We start from the raw sequence: 23,033 nt of genomic DNA, 5'->3' as shown, positions 1-23,033 counted from the left end.
TTCATGTTTCAACCTTCATGTTTCAACCTTCATGTTTCAACCTTCATGTTTCAACCTTCATGTTTCAACCTTCATGTTTCAACCTTCATGTTTCAACCTTCATGCTTCATCCTTCATGTTTCATCCTTCATGTTTCAGCCTTCATGTTTCAACCTTCATGTTTCAACCTTCATGTTTCAACCTTCATGTTTCATCCTTCATGTTTCAACCTTCATGTTTCAGCCTTCATGTTTCAACCTTCATGTTTCAACCTTCATGTCTCAACCTTCATATTTCAACCTTCATGTTTCAACCTTCATGTTTCAACCTTCATGTTTCAACCTTCATGTTTCAACCTTCATGTTTCAACCTTCATGTTTCAACCTTCATGTTTCAACCTTCATGTTTCAACCTTCAAGTTTCAACCTTCATGTTTCAACCTTCATGTTTAAACCTTCATTTTTCAACCTTCATGTTTCAACCTTCATGTTTCAACCTTCATGTTTCAACCTTCATGTTTCAACCTTCATGTTTCAACCTTCATGTTTCAACCTTCATGTTTCATCCCTCATGTTTCAACCTTCATGTTTCAACCTTCAAGTTTCAACCTTCATGTTTCAACCTTCATGTTTCAACCTTCATGTTTCAACCTTCATGTTTCAACCTTCATGTTTCAACCTTCATGTTTCAACCTTCATGTTTCAACCTTCATGTTTCAACCTTCATGTTTCATCCTTCATGTTTCAACCTTCATGTTTCAGCCTTCCTTCATGTTTCATCCTTCATGTTTCAACCTTCATGTTTCAACCTTCATGTTTCAACCTTCATGTTTCAACCTTCATGTTTCAACCTTCATGTTTCATCCTTCATGTTTCAACCTTCATGTTTCAACCTTCATGTTTCAACCTTCATGTTTCAACCTTCATGTTTCAACCTTCATGTTTCAACCTTCATGTTTCAACCTTCATGTTTCAACCTTCATGTTTCATCCTTCATGTTTCATCCTTCATGTTTCACCCTTCATGTTTCAACCTTCATGTTTCAACCTTCATGTTTCAGCCTTCATGTTTCAACCTTCATGTTTCAACCTTCATGTTTCATCCTTCATGTTTCAACCTTCATGTTTCAACCTTCATGTTTCAACCTTCATGTTTCAACCTTCATGTTTCAGCCTTCATGTTTCAACCTTCAAGTTTCAACCTTCATGTTTCAACCTTCATGTTTCAACCTTCATGTTTCAACCTTCATGTTTCAACCTTCATGTTTCAGCCTTCATGTTTCAACCTTCATGTTTCAACCTTCATTCATTCATGTTTCAACCTTCATGTTTCAACCTTCATGTTTCAACCTTCATGTTTCATGTTTCCCTTCATGTTTCAACCTTCATGTTTCAACCTTCATGTTTCATCCTTCATGTTTCAACCTTCATGTTTCAACCTTCATGTTTCAACCTTCATGTTTCAACCTTCATGTTTCTTCATGTTTCAACCTTCATGTTTCAACCTTCATGTTTCAACCTTCATGTTTCAACCTTCATGTTTCAACCTTCATGTTTCAACCTTCATGTTTCAACCTTCATGTTTCAACCTTCATGTTTCAACCTTCATGTTTCAACCTTCATGTTTCAACCTTCATGTTTCAACCTTCATGTTTCAACCTTCATGTTTCAACCTTCAACCTTCATGTTTCATGTTTCAACCTTCATGTTTCAACCTTCATGTTTCAACCTTCATGTTTCAACCTTCATGTTTCAACCTTCATGTTTCAACCTTCATGTTTCAACCTTCATGTTTCAACCTTCATGTTTCAACCTTCATGTTTCAACCTTCATGTTTCAACCTTCATGTTTCCTTCATGTTTCAGTTTCCTTCATGTTTCAACCTTCATGTTTCAACCTTCATGTTTCAACCTTCATGTTTCAACCTTCATGTTTCAACCTTCATGTTTCAACCTTCATGTTTCAACCTTCATGTTTCAACCTTCATGTTTCAACCTTCATGTTTCAACCTTCATGTTTCAACCTTCATGTTTCAACCTTCATGTTTCAACCTTCATGTTTCAACCTTCATGTTTCAACCTTCATGTTTCAACCTTCATGTTTCAACCTTCATGTTTCAACCTTCATGTTTCAACCTTCATGTTTCAACCTTCATGTTTCAATGTTTCCTTCATGTTTCAACCTTCATGTTTCAACCTTCATGTTTCAACCTTCATGTTTCAACCTTCATGTTTCAACCTTCATGTTTCAACCTTCATGTTTCAACCTTCATGTTTCAACCTTCATGTTTCAACCTTCATGTTTCAACCTTCATGTTTCAACCTTCATGTTTCAACCTTCATGTTTCAACCTTCATGTTTCAACCTTCATGTTTCAGCCTTCATGTTTCAACCTTCATGTTTCAGCCTTCATTCATGTTTCAACCTTCATGTTTCAACCTTCATGTTTCAACCTTCATGTTTCAACCTTCATGTTTCAACCTTCATGTTTCAACCTTCATGTTTCAGCCTTCATGTTTCAACCTTCATGTTTCAGCCTTCATGTTTCAACCTTCATGTTTCAGCCTTCATGTTTCAACCTTCATGTTTCAACCTTCATGTTTCAACCTTCATGTTTCAACCTTCATGTTTCAACCTTCATGTTTTAACCTTCAAGTTTCAACCTTCATGTTTCAACCTTCAAGTTTCAACCTTCAAGTTTCAACCTTCATGTTTCAACCTTCATGTTTCAACCTTTATTTTTCAACCTTCATGTTTCAACCTTCATGTTTCAACCTTCATGTTTCAACCTTCATGTTTCAACCTTCATGTTTCATCCTTCATGTTTCAACCTTCATGTTTCAACCTTCATGTTTCAACCTTCAAGTTTCAACCTTCATGTTTCAACCTTCAAGTTTCAACCTTCAAGTTTCAACCTTCATGTTTCAACCTTCATGTTTCAACCTTCATGTTTCAACCTTCATGTTTCAGCCTTCATGTTTCAGCCTTCATGTTTCAACCTTCAAGTTTCAACCTTCATGTTTCAACCTTCATGTTTCAGCCTTCATGTTTCAACCTTCATGTTTCAACCTTCAAGTTTCAACCTTCATGTTTCAACCTTCAAGTTTCAACCCTCAAGTTTCAACCTTCATGTTTCAACCTTCAAGTTTCAACCTTCAAGTTTCAACCTTCATGTTTCAACCTTCAAGTTTCAGCCTTAACCTGCACACTGCTGCCTTCCACAGAATGTGAGAGAGGTGCAGGCTACCTGGAGTGCAGGTCAGGCGGCAGGTCACTGACCTACGACCTGCAGCTGGGCTCGGCTGTGTGTGCCGACGGAGCTTTCCGCTGCCCATCAGGTAAGTTAGTGGAGTGGGGTATCTTCTTGGTAGAGTGGGATGTCTTGTTGACGGAGTGGGATGTCTTGTTGACGGAGTGGGATGTCTTGTTGACGGAGTGGGATGTCTTGTTGACGGAGTGGGATGTCTTGTTGACGGAGTGGGATGTCTTGTTGACGGAGTGGGATGTCTTGTTGACGGAGTGGGATGTCTTGTTGACGGAGTGGGATGTCTTGTTGACGGAGTGGGATGTCTTGTTGACGGAGTGGGATGTCTTATTGACGGAGTGGGATGTCTTGTTGACTGAGTGGGGTATATTGTTAGTGGAGATGGGAATCTTGTTGGTGGAGTGGGGTATGTTGGTGATGAATTAGGGGTAGCTTGTTGATGGAGTGGTGTATCATGGTGTTGGTGAGTTATCATGGCGCTATATGGTATCATGGTGTTGTGAGGTATCATTGTGTTGTGAGGTATCATGGTGTTGTGAGGTATCATGGTGTTGTATGGTATCATGGTGCTGTGAGGTATCATGGCGTTGTGAGGTATCATGGTGTTGTGAGGTATCATGGTGTTGTATGATATCATGGTGTTGTAAGATATCATGGTGTTGTGAGGTATCATGGTGTTGTGAGGTATCATGGTGTTGTGAGGTATCATGGTGTTGTGAGGTATCATGGTGTTGTGAGGTATCATGGTGTTGTGAGGTGGTGTTGTATGGTATCCTGGTGTTGTGAGGTATCATGGTGTTGTGAGATATCATGGTGTTGTGAGGTATCATGGTGTTGCATGGTATCATGGTGTTGTAAGGTATCCTGGTGTTGTGAGGTATCATGGTGTTGTGAGGTATCATGGTGTTGTGAGGTATCATGGTGTTGTGAGGTATCCTGGTGTTGTGAGGTATCATGGTGTTGTGAGGTATCATGGTGTTGTATGGTATCATGGTGTTGTCATGTATCATGGTGTTGTCAGGTATCATGGTGTTGGTGAGGTATCATGGTGTTGTGAGGTATCATGGTGTTGTGAGGTATCATGGTGTTGTATGGTATCATGGTGTTGTTATGTATCATGGTGTTGTCAGGTATCATGGTGTTGGTGAGGTATCATGGTGTTGTCAGGTATCATGGTGTTGGTGAGGTATCATGGTGTTGTATGGTCTCATGGTGTTGTATGGTCTCATGGTGTTGTATGGCATCATGGTATTGTATAGTATCATGGTGTTGTATGGTATCGTGGTGTTGTATGGTATCATGGTGTTGGTGAGGTATCATGGTGTTACTGATGTATCATGGTGTTGGTGAGGTATCATGGTGTTGTATAGTATCATAGTGTTGTATGGTATCGTGGTGTTGTATGGTATCATGGTGTTGGTGAGGTATCATGGTGTTACTGATGTATCATGGTGTTGGTGAGGTATCATGGTGTTGTATGGTATCATGGTGTTGTATGGTATCATGGTGTTGTATGGTCTCATGGTGTTGTATGGCATCATGGTATTGTATAGTATCATGGTGTTGTATGGTATCGTGGTGTTGTATGGTATCATGGTGTTGGTGAGGTATCATGGTGTTGTATGGTGTCATGGTATTGTATGGTATCATGGTGTTACTGATGTATCATGGTGTTGTATGGTGTCATGGTATTGTATGTTATCATGGTGTTACTGATGTATCATGGTGTTGTATGGTCTCAGGGTGTTGTATGGTATCATGGTGTTGTATGGTATCATGGTGTTGTATGGTATCATGGTGTTGTATGGTATCATGGTGTTGTATGGTATCATAGTATTCTGAGGTATCATGGTGTTGTAAGGCATCATGGTTTTGTAAGGTATCATGGTGTTGTGAGGTATCATGGTGTTGTGAGGTATCATGGTGTTAATGATGTATCATGGTGTTGTAAGGTATCATGGTGTTGAATTATCATGGTGTTGTAAGGTATCATGGTATTGGTGAAGTATCATGGTGTTGTATGGTATCATGGTGTTGTAAGGTATCATGGTGTCGTATGGTATCATGGTGTTGTATGGTATCATGGTATTGTATGGTATCATGGTGTTGTATGGCATCATGGTGTTGTATGGTATCATGGTGTTGTATGGTATCATGGTGGTGTATGGTATCATGGTGTTGCATGGTATCATGGTATTGTATGGTATCATGGTGTTGCATGGTATCATGGTATTGTATGGTATCATGGTGTTGTATGGTATCATGGTATTGTATGGTATCATGGTGTTGTATGGTATCATGGTGTTGTATGGTATCATGGTATTGTATGGTATCATGGTGTTGTATGGTATCATGGTGTTGTATGGTATCATGGTATTGTATGGTATCATGGTGTTGTATGGTATCATGGTGTTGTATGGTATCATGGTGTTGTATGGTATCATGGTGTTGTATGGTATCATGGTGTTGCATGGTATCATGGTATTGTATGGTATCATGGTGTTGCATGGTATCATGGTATTGTATGGTATCATGGTGTTGTATGGTATCATGGTATTGTATCGTATCAAGGTATTGTATGGTATCATGGTGTTGTATGGTATCATGGTATTGTATGGTATCATGGTATTGTATGGTATCATGGTATTGTATGGTATCAAGGTATTGTATGGTATCAAGGTATTGTATAGTATCATGGTATTGTATGGTATCATGGTATTGTATGGTATCATGGTATTGTATGGTATCATGGTATTGTATGGTATCATGGTATTGTATGGTATCGTGGTATTGTATGGTATCATGGTATTGTATGGTATCATGGTATTGTATTGTATCATGGTATTGTATGGTATCATGGTATTGTATGGTATCATGGTATTGTATGGTATCATGGTATTGTATGGTATCATGGTATTGTATGGTATCATGGTATTGTATGGTATCATGGTATTGTATGGTATCATGGTATTGTATGGTATCATGGTATTGTATGGTATCATGGTATTGTATGGTATCATGGTATTGTATGGTATCATGGTATTGTATGGTATCATGGTATTGTATGGTATCATGGTATTGTATGGTATCATGGTATTGTATGGTATCATGGTATTGTATGGTATCATGGTATTGTATGGTATCATGGTATTGTATGGTATCATGGTATTGTATGGTATCATGGTATTGTATGGTATCATGGTATTGTATGGTATCATGGTATTGTATGGTACAAGGTTTGGAGTGAAGTGTATTTTGAAGATATGTGTCAACAATCTCGTGAAAACATAAATTATCATATGACTGAGTTGATGAATACATGACTGGATTTACTGATGAATGTATGAGTGAGAATGAGTGACTCGCTGACGCCCACAGGACGGGCGTGTGAGGGCGAGGGATGTAAGACCACCCCCAGCCCATGCCTACCTCGCAACCATCTATGTGATGGCATCGCCCACTGTACCCACGCTGAGGATGAGGCCGCCTGCGTGGGCGTGTCCCGGACCACACCCACCCACGGTGAGTCTTACCCACGCCCATTCCGCTTGCAATATACACTGAAATGCATTTCATAGTTGAGTCTTTTCCAATCATCTCTTTTCTCCAGTACAGACGAATATTTCAATATTCTTAGCAGACGCGACACTCATGTTCTTGTAAGTGCACTTGTGCACTTAATGCGACTGTAAGTGTAAATCTCTGAAGTTATCAAGAATTCCAATGGAAATAAACCACATTGACCTCTTTGTTTTCTTTGTTTTATTTAATGTGCATGTTAAACTACGTGTGATAATTGTAATTATGTATAACTGTACCCAAATAAACTTGTTTACCTTAGAAAATTATTAAGGTAAGCAAACTAAGACACGGGTAACTAACCTAACAACACAAATTGTGACTAACCATTTCTATTGTCTGCAACTTGATTCCAGTCTTGAAATATCTTTCCATCTTTAGTAAGATTATATTAAAGGATATTATAGGAGTGTTATACATAGTGAAGGATATTATAGAAGTATTATATGTATTTAAAAAATTATTAAGTGGAATTATAAATGATTTCCTAATCAACTTTTATCTCAGCGTTTTCTTTCACTTTCTCTTACTTTACTCTCCCTCCCTAAGTCTGGATTCCCTTTCTCCCTCTGTTCCTCTTTCTTCTCCGTGAGAAAGTTGAATAATGTTGTGGTGTTGATGTAGATGTGGTTGGTGCTGGCGGGATACTTACTTGTTCTGGCGGCCTGCGCGTGCCTGCGTCCTGGCGCTGCGACGGTCGCAAGGATTGCCCCTACGATGGTCTGGACGAGGTAGGTAACTCACGATGGTCTTGACGTGGTTGATAATTCACAATTGTGTTGACGTGGTTGGTAACCCACCATGGTCTTGACATGGTTGGTAACCTACAAAGGGCTCTTGACGTGGTTGGTAACCCATCATGGTCTCTTGATGTGGTTGGTAACCCACCTTGGTCTTGGCATGGTTGGTAACCCACCATGGTCTTGTCGTGGTTTTTAACCCACCATGGTCTTGAGATGGTGGGTAACCCACCATGGTCTTGTCGTGGTTTTTAACCCACCATGGTCTTGACATGGTTGGTAACCCACCATTTTCTTGACATGGTTGGTAACCCACCATGGTCTTGTCGTGGATGATAACCCACCATGGTCTTGACGTGATAACTAACCCACCTTACCCACTACCCCCTCATTCCCCTTCAACCCCTCCCCTCTACCTACTTTTCCCTAACCCTGATAATCCCCTCATCTCCTTCACACTGCTCACCCATAATAACCTCCTCTTCCCTCTCCCACTCTCTGCTCATCCTGACGAGCCTCTGCTGACGCTGCAGACAACGCTGATGTCTGCTCCGCAACCCAGCTCATTAAGAGGAATATTTTCTTCACATAATTATGATACGAATTTTCCCGCTGGAGATCAAAAAGAGAGCCGTCGTGTACCTAAAAGAACGAGTCTCTAGGTGGAAAGTAATTTCAGAGAACAGTAGCAGAATTGCCACACTGGAATCTTGCCAATATTCTCCTCAGTATCTTAGAATATTAGAGATCATTTAGGCAACACAAATTTGAACCAGGAATAATTAGGAGACTCTGAAATAGATGATTGGCCCTGGAATATTTAGGACGTAAAACATGAGAAAATAAAGAGAGTCTAAAGCAGAAATGAGCCAGTGTAATTTTAAAGATTCAAGAAATGCAGCTCGGGCTTTGGAATATTAAAGAGAGAGGAACAAGAGGAGTTCTGGAATGATAAAAAGGACTCCCTGAGAGGATGACATGGAGGAGACACAGTCAAAGAGGCTCTCTAGACACAAGCGTATCCTTCACATATACTTTTGAGCATTCCGCTCTATCTTGAAGCTCAATTAGAGCGTTGTGGAACTCCGTGAAGTGAGCAGTCCTCTTCACGCTGTTATATCCTGCCACTTGCAAATATAACCCACTGAAATAAGTCACTGATGCAAAATAATGAGTTTGGTGCATAAACATGAAAAAACCTGCACCAACTCAACAGCGCTGAGTCAAGACTCACATGTTGACAATGTAACAATATAACAGTGAAACACCTTAAAGAAATTGTTAGTATATATATATATATATATATATATATATATATATATATATATATATATATATATATATATATATATATATATATATATATATATATTGTGTGTGTGTGTTCGTTTATTCTGTACAAATGTCTAACATAAGAGGTTAAAATCGCTACATAACCCGCGCTTAATATGTAACAGTTAAACATGATAAACGTAAATAAAACAAAAAAAATCATATTATCTCTGTGTAATAAAAAATAATTACGCTTTTGTTTATATATATTCTCATAAACTTCACATATATACATTATACAAAAAAATAGTCTGGTATGCTAGTGTGTGCTATTGAGTAGTGTATATTGTGTTGGATATATATATATACATTGCTTTGTGCTATGGTGGGTTATCCTTGTTTGTATAAATATTTCTTGCACTGAAATTTTGCATGTATTAACACGAGAGAGAGAGAGAGAGAGAGAGAGAGAGAGAGAGAGAGAGAGAGAGAGAGAGAGAGAGAGAGAGAGAGAGAGGTATATCCTGACTGGTCTTCTTCATGTGTTGACTCGCTGACGACCACTTTTGGTCATATGACCCAAGGTCTCCCTAGGTCTAATTAGTTGAAACCATAGAAATATTACCTCATATATTGCTTAGTTTCAAAATGTGTGCTCCGTGGGCAGGTTGGGTGCGCCTACTGTGGCCCTGGTGAGTTCATCTGCCCTACGTCAGGTGTGTGTGTGCCCCAGGAGCAGGTGTGTGACGGCTCACCTTCTCTGCCCTCCTGCACTGATGAGCTTTACTGTGACGCTTGCCCTTTGGCTCACCTCGTCTGTGACGTCTGCGTCGCTAGGTGAGTCTTCTCTCACTCTCGTTTCCGACTTCTGTGTAGTTAGGTGAGTTCCCCCTTCTTTCTCTCCCACAACTTCTCTGTAGTTAGGTGAGTTTCCCCTCCCATAAACATCACAGACTCACAAAAATGAAACAATTATCCCACACATCCACATATTTATTTCTAGACAGTCACAGTCCATCCATCCTTCCTCTGTTTATAACTCCACTTTCTTCCCTATATAGCTTCCAGATCTGTGACGGTGTGTGGGACTGTGAGGGAGGTGAGGATGAGAGGGAGTGTGTGGGCGTGGGAGTGGATGGCGTAGAAAACTGCGCCCAAGGCTTGTATCGCTGTCCGTCCTGGCACTGTATCCCGGAGCTCTCCGTCTGCGACCGTCGCATTGACTGTCCTGACGGCGATGATGAACGACACTGTCTGGATGATAACTTTGAGGGTAAGTAGTGGTGGAGGCTCTTACTGAGAGGACAATGCTTAGCTCTGGGATGACAGGGTACATCTGAGCGAGATGTGGTTCTCAAGAGTGTCTTCATAACTGAGTTCCAGGATCACAGAGTATTCTTTGACACAAGATCACCCGGAACACTTTCGGTTCTACGTAAATAACCCGCACATAGGAGAAGAAGCTTACGACTTGTAAATGGTTCAAGTCAGATCAAAACGTCGTCACAAGTTTCTCTCTCCTATGTACGGATTATTTGTGTATTGTTCCAGTCACGGTATTGTGACTTATTCTTTACTCTTAATCCTGCCCTCGATCGTCTGTCTGCTTATTTATCTTGGCCATTTACGATCCTATAAGTTCCAACACAGTGTATATGAACCATCTCTCGGTGTATATTTTCCGTTGGAGGTGGATATCTGAGAGTATACTTTCTGGCACTCCCTTCCTTGTAGCTATCATTCATCATCCCTCTCTCTTCTTCCTCCTGAAGTGCTACGGTACATCTCAGTGAAGCCGTCACCGGTATCGGAGAAGCCGGGGAAAGGGGGCGACGTCCCTAGCCGTTTAGTGACCCCCACGCTCCATCATCCTGACGGAGGTGTAGGCGTCCTCAGCTTCAAGTATCGCCTGGATGCCTGGCTCGGTGCCTCTAACGCATCACTCAGGTGAGTACCTGATTACAGCCGTCACTCAGGTGAATGCCTGATTACAGCAGTCACTCAGGTGAGTACCTGATTACAGCAGTCACTCAGGTGAGTACCTGATTACAGCAGTCACTCAGGTGAGAAACGTGTGATGGGCAGATGTCTTCACGTTTTCTTTTCAGTCTGTCTTCATATATTTAACAAATATAATTCCTTCGCTGCACTCTCAGGGAGAAATATTCTTCGTAACCTATAGTGAGTTATGATGTCAGTATAGTGTAGGTGTTTGGATGTGAGAGTAGTGTACGTGTTTTGATGTAAGAGGTGTGTTCGTTTTATCTGCTTCAGGATATGTGTTATGCTGTGTTAGATATGAGGACGTGTGTTATATTGTAAGAGGTGTGTTATACTGTCTTAGAAGTGTGTATATATGTGCCTTTTTCGCTGCCAGAGAAGTCTACAGTAAATTTATCAAACTTCAATATTCCGAAAAAAGTTAAGTAAGTTTTCAATATTTTTTTCTTTAGCCTTCTCGTCGTAGTAATATTTGTCTTAATGCTCCACAACCATGTAAAAAAAGTTATTCTGGTTTAATTAGAAGCAAAATAACTAGTAAGAGTAAGGCAGGCAAAGACACCACCACTTATGCACCATTCCTTCCCTCTGAGCTAAGATACACCAGCTTTGAGAGTTTGAAGCCGATCGGTGTTTTAAAGTTACCTCTCATATTTTAGGGGATATTCCAGATATCCCACTAGATGATTCACGATAAACAGAAAATTAAGTTTGGTAATAAAAAGAATACACAATATCTTGATTAACTTGCAACCAAGACCAACCTGTCTTAAATTAAGATATCAATCTGTGTTTGAAGTGATTTCTCACGGGAGAAAATAAGGCTGTTAGGCTGAAAGCACTCTCGATACCGGTAACAGATGTATTGCAGATGTGCTACAGGTATGTAACAGGTGTGATACAGACGTGTTACTGGTATGTAACAGGTACGCCACAGATTAGCTACAGATGCGCCTCCAGGACTTCATAAAATCCAACAAATCCAATTAGTTCATCTTCCTCGTCACGTCGTCAAGACTCATTTAGCAGCAAAAACAAGTCGCGGAAAAGAAAAAAAAGGCAGAAATTTACAGGCAATCCAGCCAGGCTATCGTGATTTTTATTTCTCGAAAACCACATTTGAAATCAGTAAAAATGTGAAGCATGACGCTAGTTATGGGAGATAGGCGAGGAGGCTGTCCCTCAACGACGCTCTCAACTCACAAGCAAAACTGACTCGACCAACAACAGTAAATTCTCTGGAGGGAGAAAAACTTATTGATGAGCTGCCTGGGCAGGCGCTATCAGCAGACTCACCTTGCTGGGAATATATTAGTCAGATTTTGGAGCGGTGGATAGGGGCTAGATTTCACCCCTGGCGCCTTTCAGGGCACTTTCAACCTGACACCTTCCTGGATACACCTTCAGCCTGACACCTTCCTGGATACACGTTCAACCTGACACGTTCCTGGATACACCTTCAGCCTGACACCTTCCTGGATACACGTTGAACCTGACACCTTCCTGGATACACGTTCAACCTGACACCTTCCTGGATATACATTCAACCTCACACTTTCCTGGATACACGTTCAACCTGACGCCTGCCTGAGCGCACATTCACCCTGACGCCTTCAAGGGCACATGTTCACCCTGACGCCTTCCAGGGAACATGTTCACCATGACGCCTTCCAGAGCACACGTTCAACCTGACGCCTGCCTGAGCACATGTTCAACCATGACACCTTCCAGAGCACACCTTCAACCTGACACATTCCTGGATACACGTTCAACCTGACGCCTTCCAGGGCACATATTCACCCTGACGCCTGCCTGAGCACACGTTCACCCTGACGCCTTCCAGGGCACATGCTCACCCTGACGCCTGTCTGAGCACACGTTCACCTTGACGCCTTCCAGGGTACACGTTCACCCTGACGCCTTTTGAGAGCACACGTTCAACCAGACGCCTTCCAGAGCACACGTTCATCCTGACGCCTTCCAAAGCACACGCTCAACCTGACACCCTCTTGGACATACGTTCAACCTGACGCCTTCCTGGACACACGTTCAGCCTGACGCCTTCCTGGACACACGTTCAACCTGGCACCTTCCTGCACAACATTCAACCTGGCACCTTCCTGCACAACATTCAACCTGGCATCTTCCTGCACAACATTCAACCTGGCACCTTCCTGGACACACGTTCAACCTGGCACCTTCCTGCACAACATTCAACCTGGCACCTTCCTGCACAACATTCAACCTGGCATCTTCCTGCACAACATTCAACCTGGTACCTTCCTGCACAACATTCAACCTGGCACCTTCCTGCACAACATTCAACCTGGCACCTTCCTGCACAACATTCAATCTGTCATCTTCCTGCACAACTTTCAACCTGGTACCTTCCTGCACAACATTCAACCTGGCACCTTCCTGCACAACATTCAACCTGGTACCTTCCTGCACAACATTCAACCTGTCATCTTCCTGCACAACATTCAACCTGGCACCTTCCTGCACAACATTCAACCTGGCATCTTCCTGCACAACATTCAACCTGGCACCTTCCTGCACAACATTCAACCTGGCATTTTCCTGCACAACATTCAACCTTGCATCTTCCTACACAACATTCAACCTGGCATCTTCCTGCACAACATTCAACCTGTCATCTTCCTGCACAACATTCAACCTGTCATCATTCTGCACAACTTTCAACCTGGCACCTTCCTGCACAACATTCAACCTGGCATCTTCCTGCACAACATTCAACCTGGCACCTTCCTGCACAACATTCAACCTGGCATCTTCCTGCACAACATTCAACCTGGCACCTTCCTGCACAACATTCAACCTGGCATCTTCCTGCACAACATTCAACCTGTCATCTTCCTGCACAACATTCAACCTGTCATCATTCTGCACAACTTTCAACCTGGCACCTTCCTGCACAACATTCAACCTGTCATCATTCTGCACAACATTCAACCTGGCACCTTCCTGCACAACATTCAACCTGGCATCTTCCTGCACAACATTCAACCTGGCACCTTCCTGCACAACATTCAACCTGGCATCTTCCTGCACAACATTCAACCTGGCACCTTCCTGCACAAGATTCAACCTGGCATCTTCCTGCACAACATTCAACCTGGCACCTTCCTGCACAACATTCAACCTGGCAACTTCCTGCACAACATTCAACCTGTCATCTTCCTGCACAACATTCAACCTGTCATCATTCTGCACAACTTTCAACCTGGCACCTTCCTGCACAACATTCAACCTGTCATCTTCCTGCACAACATTCAACCTGTCATCATTCTGCACAACATTCAACCTGGCACCTTCCTGCACAACATTCAACCTGGCATCTTCCTGCACAACATTCAACCTGGCACCTTCCTGCACAACATTCAACCTGGCACCTTCCTGCACAAGATTCAACCTGGCATCTTCCTGCACAAGATTCAACCTGGCATCTTCCTGCACAACATTCAACCTGGCACCTTCCTGCACAAGATTCAACCTGGCACCTTCCTGCACAACATTCAACCTGGCACCTTCCTGCACAACATTCAACCTGGCACCTTCCTGCACAACATTCAACCTGGCACCTTCCTGCACAAGATTCAACCTGGCACCTTCCTGCACAACATTCATCCTGGCACCTTCCTGCACAACATTCATCCTGGCATCTTCCTGCACAACATTCATCCTGGCACCTTCCTGCACAACATTCATCCTGGCACCTTCCTGCACAACATTCATCCTGGCACCTTCCTGCACAACATTCATCCTGGCACCTTCCTTTCATTTTGTCCATTTCCCTTTTTTATCTTTTGTTTTATTTCGTTTATATATATATATATATATATATATATATATATATATATATATATATATATATATATATATATATATATATATATATATATATATATATATATATATATATATATACATAATTAGGGGTTCATTGAATGAGTTTTCGAGTTATGAGGAAAAAAGACGGAATATTGGAGAAAGAAAAAAGGGGAAATTCGATCATCCGCTTAAAAGCTCTTCCCTCTGGGATACCTAATAAGTGGAAGGAGATTAATAAAGTCCTTCACCTTATTTTGGTGAAAGTTTCCGTGGCCAGTCTTCTTGTGAGGTAGGATCCTGTTAGGCGTCCTTCCTCTTTCTGTCCTCCTGAAGTGGATCGTAAATCTTTTATCTTCATCTAATTTACTGGTTCTACGGACCGGCCTTCGTTAACATTCGCCAGGAGGTCAGTACGTAAATACAGGCTCGTCGATCTCTTGATGTTTACTGCATGCATTGCTATCACACGAGGCCTGTTTTTTCCCGTGGATATCTCTGGTGGTTGTGATCCGGTCCTTCGTGACCTCAACCATCATACTAGCTGATGTGATCCGGTCCTTCGTGACCTCAACCATCATACTAGCTGATGTGATCCAGTCCTTCGTGACCTCAACCATCATACTAGCTGATGTGATCCGGTCCTTCGTGACCTCAACCATCATACTAGCTGATGTGATCCGGTCCTTCGTGACCTCAACCATCATACTAGCTGATGTGATCCAGTCCTTCGTGACCTCAACCATCATACTAGCTGATGTGATTCGGTCCCTCGGGACCTCAACCATCATACTAGCTGATGTGACTCGGTCCCTCGGGACCTCAACCATCATACTAGCTGATGTGATCCGGTCCATCGGGACCTCAACCATCATACTAGCTGGCGTGATTCGGTCCCTCGGGACCTCAACCATCATACTAGCTGATGTGATTCGGTCCATCGGGACCTCAACCATCATACTAGCTGATGTGATTCGGTCCCTCGGGACCTCAACCATCATACTAGCTGATGTGATTCGGTCCCTCGGGACCTCAACCATCATACTAGCTGGTGTGATTCGGTACCTCGGGACCTCAACCATCATACTAGCTGGTGTGATCCGGTCCTTCGTGACCTCAACCATCATACTAGCTGATGTGATTCGGTCCCTCGGGACCTCAACCATCATACTAGCTGATGTGATTCGGTCCATCGGGACCTCAACCATCATACTAGCTGATGTGATTCGGTCCCTCGGGACCTCAACCATCATACTAGCTGATGTGATCCGGTCCCTCGGGACCTCAACCATCATACTAGCTGATGTGATTCGGTCCCTCGGGACCTCAACCATCATACTAGCTGGTGTGATTCGGTCCCTCGGGACCTCAACCATCATATTAGCTGATGTGATTCGGTCCATCAGTACCTCAACCATCATGCTAGCTGATGTGATTCGGTCCCTCGGGACCTCAACCATCATACTAAGTGATGTGATCCGGTCCCTCGGGACCTCAACCATCATACTAGCTGATGTGATTCGGTCCCTCGGGACCTCAACCATTACACTAGCTGGTGTGATTCGGTACCTCGGGACCTCAACCATCATACTAGCTGATGTGATTCGGTCCCTCGGGACCTCAACCATCATACTAGCTGATGTGATTCGGTCCCTCGGGACCTCAACCATCATACTAGCTGATGTGATTCGGTCCCTCGGGACCTCAACCATCATACTAGCTGATGTAATCCGGTCCCTCGGGACCTCAACCATGATACTAGCTGATGTAATCCGGTCCCTCGGGACCCCAACCATCATACTAGCTGATGTAATCCGGTCCCTCGGGACCTCAACCATGATACTAGCTGATGTAATCCGGTCCCTCGGGACCTCAACCATGATACTAGCTGATGTAATCCGGTCCCTCGGGACCTCAACCATAATACTAGCTGATGTGATCCGGTCCCTCGGGACCTCAACTATGATACTAGCTGATGTAATCCGGTCCCTCGGGACCTCAACCATGATACTAGCTGATGTAATCCGATCCCTCGGGACCTCAACCATAATACTAGCTGATGTGATCCGGTCCCTCGGGACCTCAACCATCATACTAGCTGATGTAATCCGGTCCCTCGGGACCTCAACCATGATACTAGCTGATGTAATCCGGTCCCTCGGGACCTCAACCATAATACTAGCTGATGTGATCCGGTCCCTCGGGACCTCAACCATGATACTAGCTGATGTAATCCGGTCCCTCGGGACCTCAACCATCATACTAGCTGATATAATCCGGTCCCTCGGGACCTCAACCATCATACTAGCTGATGTATGGAATCTGCTACCAATAGTAGCAGAAGAAATAGTAACAATGGTAGTACCCATTATTATTATTAATACTAGAAGTAGTAATAGTTACAGTTGTAGTAGTAGTAGTAGTAATAGTAGTAGTAGTAATGGTAACCGTAGCAGGACAACAGTAGTAGTAAAAGGGTCCTAAATATTAAATATAGTCTACGGTGCCAGCCTGCCGTGTTTCACTTACTCTTGGCTCGCCTCTGCTTCCTTTACTGTGATCTCCTCTGGCCTTTACCCTCAGGGAAGGTTCCTTAATGATGGTGAGGGCTCTTGATTTAGGGAATTGGATCTGTGATCCGGTTCCCCGAATTAAGCCAGAATCCTTCCCACATCCCCCCCAGGCGCTGTATAATCCTACGGGTTTAGCGCTCCCCCTTGATTATAATAATAATCCTCTGGCCATTTGAATCATTAAGTTTTATATTATTAAGAATAATAATATTAATAATAATATCAATTATAATTAATATTCATAATATCAATAGCGTTATTAATAATTATAATTAATAATAAATTAATGATAATTATAAAAATATTAAAAGTTATAATATATAATAATTATAAGATTAATACTAATAGTGTCTATAGTGATAATAATAATAATAATGATAATAATAATAATAATAATAATAATAATAATAATAATAATAATAATAATAATAATAATAATAATAATAATAATAATGATAATAATAATAATAATAATAATAATAATAATAATAATAATAATAATAATAATAATAATAATAATAATAATAATTATAATAATAATAATAATAATAATAATAATAATCAATAAGTAAAATCGCCAGAGAAACGCATAATACACAAATAACCCGCACATTGGACCATTTACAAAGTCACACTAACGTGACTACTGTGACTTTGTAAATGGTCCAAGTTGGACCGAAACGTCGTCACGAGCTCCTCTCTCCTATGTGCGAATTAGAAGACAAAGTTGTATTACTCAAGACAGAGAAGAAAAAACGGACAAATACATTTGGTATATACCTTGACACGTGTGACTTACCACTGACACGTGACATAATCATTGTAACATACTGTAACATACTAGTAACATACGTTACTACTGACATGTGTGACATATAGCTGACATATGTGACATACCACTAACATATATGACATACCACTGACATATATGACATACCACTGACATATATGACATACCACTGACATATATGACATACCACTGACATATATGACATACCACTGACATATGTGACATACGATTGACATATGTGACATACATTTGACTTAACTATTGACGTAACTCTGACATATGTGACGTAACTCTGACATACACATCCCCAGTTACGAGATAAATTCTTCCTTGAAGGTCTACTCTAAAACTGGTCTTAATTATTGTCTGATCCACCAGGCTATGGCTGCCAGCAGCTCGTACTAGAAGCTGGTACAAATACGAAGCGTAGAGGAGAAACAAGTAAAGTGAAACACGAAGAAAGAAAAAATAAAGAGATGAGAAATTAATATAACTAAGCATAAATGGATAAAAATATGTAAATTGTCGTAGTGTGTCAAGTGTCAAGTGTCAAGTGTCAAGTGGCCTAGTGTGACCTAGCTGGTTTAAGTTGTCAGGTTATCGTAGTGTCAGCCAGATGGTGCCAGGTGTCATACCGTCGAGTCAGTAAGCTGGTGCCAAGTGTCATACCGTCATGTCAACCAGCTGGTGCCAGGTGTCACACCGTCATGTCAACCAGCTGGTGCCAAGTGTCATACCGTCATGTCAACCAGCTGGTGCCAGGTGTCATACCGTCATGTGAGTCAGCTGGTGACAGGTGTCACACCGTCATGTCAGCCAGCTGGTGCCAGGTGTCATACCGTCATGTCAACCAGCTGGTGCCAGGTGTCATACCGTCATGTCAACCAGTTGATGCGAGGTGTCATACCGTCATGTCAGCCAGCTGGTGCCAAGTGTCATACCGTCATGTCAACCAGTTGGTGCCAGGTGTCATACCGTCATGTCAGCCAGCTGGTGCCAAGTGTCATACCGTCATGTCAACCAGCTGGTGCCAGGTGTCATACCGTCATGTCAGCCAGCTGGTGCCAGGTGTCATACCGTCATGTCAGCCAGCTGGTGCCAGGTGTCATACCGTCATGTCAACCAGCTGGTGCCAGGTGTCACACCGTCATGTCAGCCAGCTGGTGCCAGGTGTAATACCGTCATGTCAACCAGCTGGTGCCAGGCGTCACACCGTCATGTCAGCCAGTTGGTGCCAGGTGTCATACCGTCATGTCAACCAGCTGGTGCCAGGTGTCACACCGTCATGTCAGCCAGCTGGTGCCAGGTGTCATACCGTCATGTCAACCAGTTGGTACCAGGTGTCATACCGTCATGTCAGCCAGCTGGTACCAGGTGTCATACCGTCATGTCAGCCAGCTGGTGCCAGGTGTCATACCGTCATGTCAGCCAGCTGGTGCAGGTGTCATACCTCATGTCAGTCAGCTGGTGTCAGGTGCCATACCTCATGTCAGCCAGCTGGTGCCAGGTGTCATACCGTCATGTCAGCCAGCTGGTGCCAGGTGTCATACCATCATGTCAACCAGCTGGTGCTAGGTGTCATACCGTCTTGTCACCCAGCTGGTGCCAAGTGTCATATCGTCATGCCAACCAGCTGGTGCCAGGTGTCATACCGTCATGTCAACCAGCTGGTGGGTTGAACACACTGATTCTTCTCATGACTGTTTTCTTCCCTTCATCTTTCTCTTCCATCTCTTCAACTTTCTTTGTTTCTCCAATTCCTCGTCACCTGGAAATAAATGGTATAAAATACCGACACAATGGCAATATAAACACAAATGCAGTATAATGTGATCCTTTATTGACTACGTTTCGCCCACACAGTGGGCTTTTTCAAGTCACAAACAGAACTACCTGGGGTGGAAGGAACGCGAGTATTTATAGTCCAGCTGAGGTCAGGTGAAGAATGCTGCATCTGATGATGTACCGAGTGGGGTTATAGAGTCTAAAAACTTGGGTAGCTTGGAAAGGAGATTGGATAAGTTGTGAGCAGACCTTCTACAGTGTTCTTATGTGGGATAGCGATGAAGAAGTTTCTTGGCAAGTGGTTCAGCTATGTTATAGAAGCCACTATTCTGGTTGAAGTTGTCGGATATAGAAATGAGTGATGATTCCAGGATTCTTCGGTATTGAGTGTTGTCTTCTGTGGCGATAAGTCTTGAGTTTCTGTAGTTTATCAAGTGGTTGTGTGAATTACGGTGTTGTACGCAGGCATTTCTTGTGTCGTCAGACCTGCTTGCGTATTGGTGTTCTGAAACACGTGTTTGGAGGTCCCTTGATGTTTCGCCCACGTATAACTTGTTGCAGTCATTACAAGGGATTATGTATACCCCTGCAGAGGATGGAGGCTTGTCCTGCCTACTACTGGTGATGTCCTTGATGGTCGTGGTTGTGGAGCTGGACTATAAATACTCGCGTTCCTTCCACCCCAGGTAGTTCTGTTTGTGACTTGAAAAAGCCCACTGTGTGGGCGAAACGTAGTCAATAAAGGATCACATTATACTGCATTTGTGTTTATATTGTCCTCGTCACCTACTATCCCTTTCCTATTTTTACGTGGTAGGACTTGGGAAAGACTGATAGCAGAGGACTTGAAAGTTCTCACTGAAGCTGTCTGTTAAGAACTAACCACTTCAGGCTTGACTAAGGACTATCCACTTCAGACCTGAGTAGGAACTATCCACTTCAGGCTTGACTAAGGACTATCCACTTCAGTGTAGTGTAAGGACTTTCATATGTTATCTAGGTACCTGAGGCTAGGATAATAAAACTGTCGCTCCACTGATTATCACGTTACCTGACCATTTTTAATTTGCACTCATTGATACGCCTCTTCCTGCCCTGCCACAGCCTGGAGATGGTGGATGCTGAGGACCCGAGCGTGGGCTTGCGCCCATGGGCGGTGTGGAAGCAGAGTGGTCACAAGGGACGCCAGTGGCTCTCAGCTATGGTGATCATCCCACAGCAACCGTCACTTAACAAGTACAAGGTAAACAGATACAAGTCACAATAGCGAGGATCAAATATTTCACGATAAACCCACACTTACGAGTGGGAACTTGAGACGACGTTTCGGTCTGTCCTGGATGAGTAAAACACACGTAGCAAAGTGACTTACTTTACTAGATGGTGTTTCGAACATACTACAGCGTCACTGACCTGTACAAATACTTGAACAACTCGTTATAGGGGCAAAACATCGACGTTGTGCTACGTGTGTTTGTGTCCAGGTACAAGGTAAGGAGGACCCTTTCGTCTCTATCACTTCGATGTCTACGTCGTTCTGCTTCTTTATCACTCTAAGGCTAAAGAAGTATTTCCTAACATCCCTGCGACTTATCAGTTATTTTAACTTCCAGCTCTGATCTCGTGTACTTGTGACCTGCCTCTCAGACTCCAGCTCTCCACCCTGTCAATTCCTATCAGTATCTTGTGACCTCTGGTCCTAATTACACTAGCCCCTGGTGGGTTCTAGTTACACTAGCCCTAGGTGATCCTAGTTACACTAGCCCTGGGTGATCCTAGTTACACTAGCCCTGGGTGATCCTAGTTACACTAGCCCTGGTGGATTCTAGTTACACTAGCCCTAGGTGATCCTAGTTACACTAGCCCTGGTGTATTCTAGTTAAACTAGCCCTAAGTGATCGTAGTTACACTAGCCCTTGTGGATTCTAGTTACACTAGCCCTAAGTGATCGTAGTTACACTAGCCCTTGTGGATTCTAGTTACACTAGCCCTAGGTGATTCTAGTTGCACTAGGCCTGGTGGATTCTAGTTACACTAGCCCTAAGTGATCCTAGTTGCACTAGCCCTGGAAAATTTGAACTAGCACAGCTTTGTAATATTATTATTATTATTATCATTATTATTATTATTATTATTATTATTATTATTATTATTATTATTATTATTATTATTATTATTATTATTATTATTATTATTATTATTATTATCATTATTATTATTATCATTATTATTATTATTATTATTATTATTATTATTATTATTATTATTATTATTATTATTATTATTATTATTATTATTATTATTATTATTATTATTGCTTCCCCGGAAGGAGCAGAGGGTAATCACGTTCCTGTTCCTTGGATCAAGAGTACATCCTCTCTTAGATACCTGATATCACACGTGCTACACACCTGCTACACACCTGCTACACACGTTTCTACACACGTGCTACACACGTGCTACACACGTGCTACACACATCTCAACACACGTGCTACACACGTCTCTACACACGTGCTACACACGTGCTACACACGTCTCAACACACGTGCTACACACATCTCAACACACGTGCTACACACGTCTCTACACACGTGCTACACACGTGCTACACACGTCTCAACACACGTGCTACACACGTTTCAACACACGTGCTACACATGTCTCTATGTTCAACAGGTACGCAGGAAGATTGCGTGTATATCTCGCAATTAGAGCAACCTGAGGATCGAGCCTCAGTCACTCCTCGCGCTGAGTGACACGAATATAGCGCAGAAAATTGATCTTTTTAACCCTACATTAATGTTCCTGTGATGCTACAATGAATTTTCCCCCTTATTAAGTAAATATATTGAAATCTTTTGAAAGGTTGGCAGCCAGCTGGGTGGCTTCCCAACATTCCCATCATCAGGGATCACAATGATCCCTCGCTCACCACAGCGAGAGTGTCAGATTTAACATAATAAAATATTTCCGAAAGCGTTTTTTGAAGTCTTTCATAAGTAGTATTGAGTGGTAAGTGAAAGACCACCTCTCCCTTTGTGAGTGTCCTGTACCACCACTCTCATGTCAGGCCTTGTGGAGTGTTTATCCTCACTGGTGTGTGATTCACATCATGTGGCAGGCAGCACATGGAGGATAACAGATAGTACGGTGTGTGACTGATGTACCCTACACACACACACACACACACACACACACACA

At 42.5% G+C, this 23,033-nt stretch overlaps 1 protein-coding gene across 1 annotated transcript in view; it reads left to right on the top strand.

Moving 5' to 3' along the window:
* LOC128703340 (uncharacterized) overlaps positions 1-23,033 on the top strand; it is a 352,588-nt gene that overhangs the window by 292,524 nt on the left and 37,031 nt on the right. The window contains exons 20-26 of the mRNA XM_070085304.1: positions 3,201-3,314; positions 6,620-6,763; positions 7,445-7,551; positions 9,500-9,669; positions 9,894-10,105; positions 10,605-10,779; positions 20,935-21,073. Coding sequence (XP_069941405.1) covers positions 3,201-3,314; positions 6,620-6,763; positions 7,445-7,551; positions 9,500-9,669; positions 9,894-10,105; positions 10,605-10,779; positions 20,935-21,073 — 1,061 coding nt within the window. The remainder of the gene's footprint in view (positions 1-3,200; positions 3,315-6,619; positions 6,764-7,444; positions 7,552-9,499; positions 9,670-9,893; positions 10,106-10,604; positions 10,780-20,934; positions 21,074-23,033) is intronic.

The sequence above is a fragment of the Cherax quadricarinatus genome, chromosome 15 (genome assembly GCF_038502225.1).
Source record: "Cherax quadricarinatus isolate ZL_2023a chromosome 15, ASM3850222v1, whole genome shotgun sequence".
Classification (NCBI taxonomy): Eukaryota; Metazoa; Arthropoda; class Malacostraca; order Decapoda; family Parastacidae; genus Cherax; species Cherax quadricarinatus.
This window is presented reverse-complemented; position numbering and strand designations above follow the sequence as displayed.